Source organism: Trachurus trachurus (genome assembly GCF_905171665.1).
Source record: "Trachurus trachurus genome assembly, chromosome: 23".
Lineage (NCBI taxonomy): Eukaryota > Metazoa > Chordata > Actinopteri > Carangiformes > Carangidae > Trachurus > Trachurus trachurus.
Genome location: NC_139912.1, coordinates 15,888,272 through 15,894,533, shown reverse-complemented (window position 1 = coordinate 15,894,533; position 6,262 = coordinate 15,888,272). Strand labels below are relative to the sequence as shown.

Here is a 6,262-nt window from a genome sequence, read left to right as displayed (position 1 = left end):
ATAGGAAGTACAAATGAACCACACTGAGCTATATTGGATATGTATATCAGCCTCAGCAGGCCTCCCGAGGGAGCGCTGTCATGCATGTGGAGAATATTGCCTGTGTGTTTCATTAACGTGTGCAAGACTTGATTTCCAAACTACCATGCATCCTCACTCACATGTCATGCAATCTCTGTAATGTTCATCTTTTCATTCAGGAACTTGTAATACTTTTTATGGAATGAAATGATCAAGACATCAGACTTGTTTCTGTACATAAAAATGGGAGTTTAATTGAAATTTCTGTATCAAAAAATAGCAATATCCATCCTTCACAGCCACAAGTCACACAGCTAAACTGAAAGGTCTCCGATATGAGGCTATGTGACAACTACGAAAGCCGTTTCACCCGTTGTTTAGCTTTCCATAGAACTCAAATTCATCTTGACAGTTATAGAAACCAGGTGGATTTCTCTGATATTTAGCCATTCGACACTACCAACAGACTTTTTTTTTAAAGTACTTAAATAACATTCAATGCTCTTTTCAAATTTAAGTAAACTTGTTTTATTCTGCTTTACATCGACAACTGCTTCAGTGCATCCTCCACATCTAAAAAAAAATAAAAAAAAAACAAACAAAAAAAATGTTGAAATGTAGAAATAAGTTATAGGAATGCAAACCAAAGGCCAAGTAGGATATGCAATTTTTAGGGGGGGGGGGGGGGGGGGATTTTAAGCATAGACAATAAATAAATAAATAGCCACAGAGTGTGGAATGTCTACATGTTTACAAATAAATTAATGCAAAGGGGGAGAAAAAAAATGTACACACAAAAAGAGAAAGAAAAATACACGCTGTACAATATTTGTTTAATAAAAAAAAGAAAACAAAAACAAAAAAAAAAACATAATTGAGTCCATGAATATTGCATTGATTGTGCATTTCACACCCCAAACCCTGAGGGAGGCCAGGGGTGGGGGCCATGTAGTGTTAAGCAGTGAGATGGCGGGAGGCAAAAAGGAAAGATAAAGATGAGGTGGGGGGGGGGGCATACAGCCCGCAACAGGCATGGGGGAGGAAGAGATGGAGAGAAAGTTGGTGGGGGGAGGTGTGTGTGTGTGTGTTGACATTTTGTAGACATTCAGAAAAGACAGGATCCAGTTTCCAAACACCTGTTCAGGCTATAGAGTGAGTGAGCAGCGTTAAAGAGAGCGACACAGAGTTGAGTCGAGTGTGTTTCAAGTATTCCATTGTCAGGAAGAGCCCCCACCTCCTTCTCTCCTACCTAATGCTATCTTAGCCTATTGGCTGGGGCTGGTTGGCTTCACAGTGATGGAGAAGAGGGGTAAGAAACAAATAATATTAATAATAATAAAAAACATTTAAAGAAAAACAGCCCTAACCCCTCCTTCCATCACAGCACAGGCAACTTAACCACCAGGCCAGGCTCCATAAAACAGAGTTGTTGACTAAAGCCCCCAGAAAAGCAGCTTTCCAAAAAAAGGCACTCCAAAATCAAAATTAAAACATTTAAATAAAAAGGTTTTTCTCCAAGCTCTATGAGAGCAGCCATGTCTGAATAGGAGGGCCTTGCCAGCTGCATATACCAGCCTAGTAACAAAACGAGTAAAATAAAGTTAAAAAGAGGGGAGGGGGGAATAAATAGTGCTGGTAAGACCGCCCAAACAGCAAAATGTTTCCCATTTAGGAAACGAGTATAGTCAACTGAAAGAAAAAAGAGGGGAGGGGGGAAATAAGATAAGGAAGAACAAATAGTAATAAATTAGAAATTCCCTACAAAAAGAGGAACATTAAAGTACATTTTTCTTGCCGGACCAGTGGAGTCAAGCGCCCGGCCACCAACGGGCCGTGTGGGCTACAGGCTGCTGGCCTCAAGTCCATATCACTCCGTCCATCCCCACCCCGTCTTTCCCCAGAAAGTCTTTTCAGTCCATCAGAGCCGCCCTCAGAGGCTCTCCTTGCTCGAGCTTGTGCTTGACGAAGAGTCTGTGTCGATGGTCCTGAGGCGGATGTCACCGGCAACCGGCTCCTCTGGAGACTTGGGCGACTCGGTCGTCGCCCTCATCCAAGGGTGGTCGCAAATCTGCTCCAGGGTGGGTCGGTCTGAGGGCCGCAGGGCCAGGCACCATTTGATAAGCTGCTGGCACTCTGGAGGAGGAGACAGAAATGATATTGAGGATAAGAGGCCGTGAAATGACTAGGATATACGTAGCTCAACTGCACGTGATTTAGTTTGTATGGATCGGGAGCATCCTTGTGTGTAGAGAGAGCAGACATCTTTTTATTGAGTTATGTATCTGGGGTAACCAGGCCTAGCTAAGAGCCAGAACCTCACTTTTACTCATGGTTGATAAATGTCTACCAACCATGTTAAGCCAATAACCCATTATGACTGTGAGTCTTACTTCCATGTAAACTGATTGATAGTCACAGTGGGAAGTGGATTTGAGGCTGTACCAGTGACTGAGGCTAGAGGGCAACAGTGTTGTGTTGATGTGGTCGACTCACCGGCTGAAATCCTCCTCCTGAAGTACAGTCTCCCCCTGAGGATCTCCTCATCCTGCTCAAAGGGGATGTCTCCACACACCATGTCATATAGCAACACACCTAGCGACCACACTGTCGCCGAGCGACCGTGGTATCTGTGGAAGCGGATCCACTCTGGTGGGCTGTATACTCTTGTACCTAAAAAAAAAGAAAGACAGGGTGGTGAGGATGAGTGTGTGAAAGAAGTCTAGTTGTAAAGAGTTATGTATAACATCAGTGCTCAAAATAATGGCAGCAACAAAGAGACTAAAGAAAGAGGTGAAAATAATTAATATGTCTGGGTCTGAAATGGCTGAGTCATAGTAGAAATGCTTTCCATCCTCCTTAAGCCACAAAACACAAACTGGGTGACCTGCCTGCGTCTCCTCCCTCCCTCCCTCCCTCCTTTCTTTTCCTACGCCCTCCCTCCTGGAAGGAGGAACTTGGATACCAAACAAAAAAAAGGCAATGTGAGCCCATCACGTGAACCGCCGACTCGGGTTTCACAACAAACAGATGTTACGTGGCACTGACCTAATACCCACAAACTGCGACGGTGACTCAAGCCTCACTACTAAAAAAAAAACAAAAAAACATAACAACCGGAAACATAAAAGTACACTCAATCTCACAAGACCGGGGATGCATCAGAGATAAAAAAGCAGCCGCCAGTCAGGATGAATAATAAAGTGTGAGTCATATGTGAATCCATAACATAACACGTCACACCATAAAACGCTGGGATATTTTCCATTTTTACATTTGACAGCTTCGATTTACATCCATAATAACGATAAGCCGCCAGACCCGGGGCGAGGAAAACCCTCGACCAAAAACAGACCACTGCGTCACAGCCTCGTGAACGCCTCCATATCTGAATATAGCACAGCGGAGCATCAAGGGCAAACACAACCCGGCCCACACCGGTTATGTATTCATAAAAAACAAATCAACCGATCCGGCATCGTAACATCTTTTAAAAAAAAAAAACGCATCTGATATAACGAGAGGGAGTTGGTGGCGGCGACTGCTTACCATCGAAATCGGTGTAGACTGTGTCCTTGAGAATCGCCCCCGAGCCAAAGTCAATAAGCTTGAGCTCCCCGGTGCGTAGATCCACAAGCAGGTTTTCATCTTTGATGTCTCTGTGTACTACGCCGCAGCTGTAGCAGTGTCTGACCGCCTCCAAAACCTGGCGGAAAAAGCCGCGAGCAGTGTCCTCGTCCAGGGCGCCCTTCTCGGTGATGAAGTCGAAAAGGTCCTTGACGAGCTCCGGCCTCTCCATAACGATCAACCAGCCGTCTGCGCGCTCATAATAGTCCAGCAATTTGATAACTCCGCGAAAAGACGAGCTGACCTTCTTCAGCAGCAGGATCTCCAAAGGCACCATTGATCCACTCTGAGAGAGGGACATAAAAAGGGGGTAATTTTAGTAAGCATGTAGGGATAAAAACACAGCCATTCTCCCTTTAACAACACACCACCCCCACCCTGCAGCAGCCGGGGGAGGGGAGGGGGACCAAAACAAACCATACACACTAGATCAGAAGGGGGGAAAGACTACTTACAATTGTGCCCCACTCGGTCACCCTCTCCTTCGCAACATGTTTCACTGCAACCTGAAATAAAACACAACGAAGAATTAAAAAAAATGTTAGGAAAAGTCTCATTATTATATGCAAGTCAGATCACTCGGTGGCGATTTAAGGGCGCACAGATTTGATCTGATGGCGCCACATGTAGGATCAAAACACAGACCCACATCATCATCACCATCATCCCCCCACCCCGGTCCTCAGTCTTACCGGTGCGCCATCGGAGATCCGGCTGCCGGCGTACACTGTCCCAAACCCCCCGCTGCCCAGCACGGAGCCCACTTGGTAAACCTTCTCGAAGGGCTCCTTCTCCACTTTAACTGCAAAGAAAAAAATGAAAAAAGAAAGAAAAATGAACCACGGTTAAGGTTAAGGTGCGGGCAGTTACTTCCAAAACAAACCACCGCTCAATGCGAGGTTAACTTATCATTTACTAGCTTCGTCAGTGACTCGCTGTTAATTAACCAAACATACGTTTAACGAGCCACTTCTCAGCCGTTAAGAGTGTGAATTCCAATAGAACGTTTGTTTAAATGTTTAAAAACGTAACGGTCAGTAACGGTAACCTACCCGGCTGGAGCTGTATCTTCACTGGCAGATGGTCCATACTTGAAGGGTTGCAAATATGCGAAAATGAACCAAACTTTGACAGCAACATATTCGAGCTGAAAAGCCGGCGTAGACGAATCCCTATTCACCCGTTGAGAGTCAGAAGAACCCAATACAGTGGTGATGATGATGCTGCGACGAAGAAGTGAACACAGGCGCAGTTCAAATGGTGGTGCGGACCCGTCTTGGCTGCAAGCGAATATAATATATCCAGTCCAGCAGTGCGCCAACTCCGCCGCACCGCGCCCGTCAAAGTCGTGTCACGACCGTGAAGTCGTACACCGTTTCCCGAAAACCGGCATCAATTCAGACTTCTGTGTCTCGACTCAAGCACCTCCGATGAAAACAGTCCTCTTAGATGTGGAAAAACAAAACAACAACAACCGAAGAACACTCCGATGTGAATGGTCGCCGTGTCGAGCGTAGAGTGCGTTTAAAGGCCGTCCGCAGTGTGTAGTTATCCTGAAGAGTGGCCGCTGTCTGAGCTTTGGCGCGGTCTTCCCAAGCCAATATTTTGACGCGCTGTGGATGGTATCCCTCCGCAGACCAATACAAGTCGACGCTGATGTTTAAATCCAAGGTTAAATTATTGTTTTTAACAGGAAAATATACATTTAAAATAATTAATATATAATAGGGAGGTAGATATTGTAATTATATCACATAATTACTCGAATTCGCTACAGAAATAATCATTTCTCACCGCGGACTACTTCCTCATAGTACTAGACGCCCAAGAATCTCTTGTCTGGGAGCTTTGCACTGTGTTCACTATCGACTCGGGAGCCTGCAACCAATCGGATGTCGTATATAAATACTGTGTTTCGTATCTGGACCAATCCAGAAAAAGTTTTTTTAGTAAAGCAGGCATTTGAGCGCACGTGGCGGCAATTCTGAGCCGTCCTCTCCCCTCCCTTTTCCTCCGCAGCTCTGCAGTCAGAGAAACACACATACACATACACACACAGGTTATGGTTGGAGGGGAAAGTTCAGTATACTATTTCACCACAAACTACTGATTATTATCTCTTTCAAGTGGCGCTCTGTTATGAACTGTGTACCAACACTCAGTTGTGGTTTTTTCCTGTTTTTGTTTACATTTTGTATACCTTCCAAAATCCCACACAAAATGCCAACTTTGACTCTCGTTGTTGAATACAAATGAAATGTAAAAAGATGTAAATAAAATAAAATAAAATAAATGAATAAATAAAAAGTAACACGGATAGTTTTGTACATGTTTTTTTTTTTTTTTTTTTTTTTTAATCTAACCAAAGCCTCATTCAGACATAGAAGACAGGCTTGGCAGGAATAAAAATGAGTTATAGTAGGAAATACACCAAAATCACTAACTAATTGCACGCAGTTATAGAATCATTAATAAAATATATAAAACAAATTATACAAATGGCCAAATTGTAAAATAAACCGAGACTAATCTTAAATCATAAAAACTAACACTAATCTGAACACATTTAAATTCTGAATTACCCAAAACATGAGCAGTTTGAGTAGAGAACACACTG

At 43.9% G+C, this 6,262-nt stretch overlaps 1 protein-coding gene across 1 annotated transcript; it reads right to left on the bottom strand.

The window, feature by feature from the left end:
• Nucleotides 1-269: 269 nt before the first annotated feature.
• pim3 (Pim-3 proto-oncogene, serine/threonine kinase) lies at nucleotides 270-5,200 on the bottom strand. The gene is made up of 6 exons (XM_083999206.1): nucleotides 4,698-5,200; nucleotides 4,338-4,447; nucleotides 4,101-4,151; nucleotides 3,568-3,931; nucleotides 2,515-2,691; nucleotides 270-2,154 (listed from the first exon to the last, which is right to left on the bottom strand). Exons 1-6 carry the CDS (start codon nucleotides 4,783-4,785, stop codon nucleotides 1,952-1,954), a joined length of 993 nt encoding a protein of 330 aa, XP_083855332.1. The 5' UTR covers nucleotides 4,786-5,200; the 3' UTR covers nucleotides 270-1,951.
• Between the last annotated feature and the right edge of the window lie 1,062 nt (nucleotides 5,201-6,262).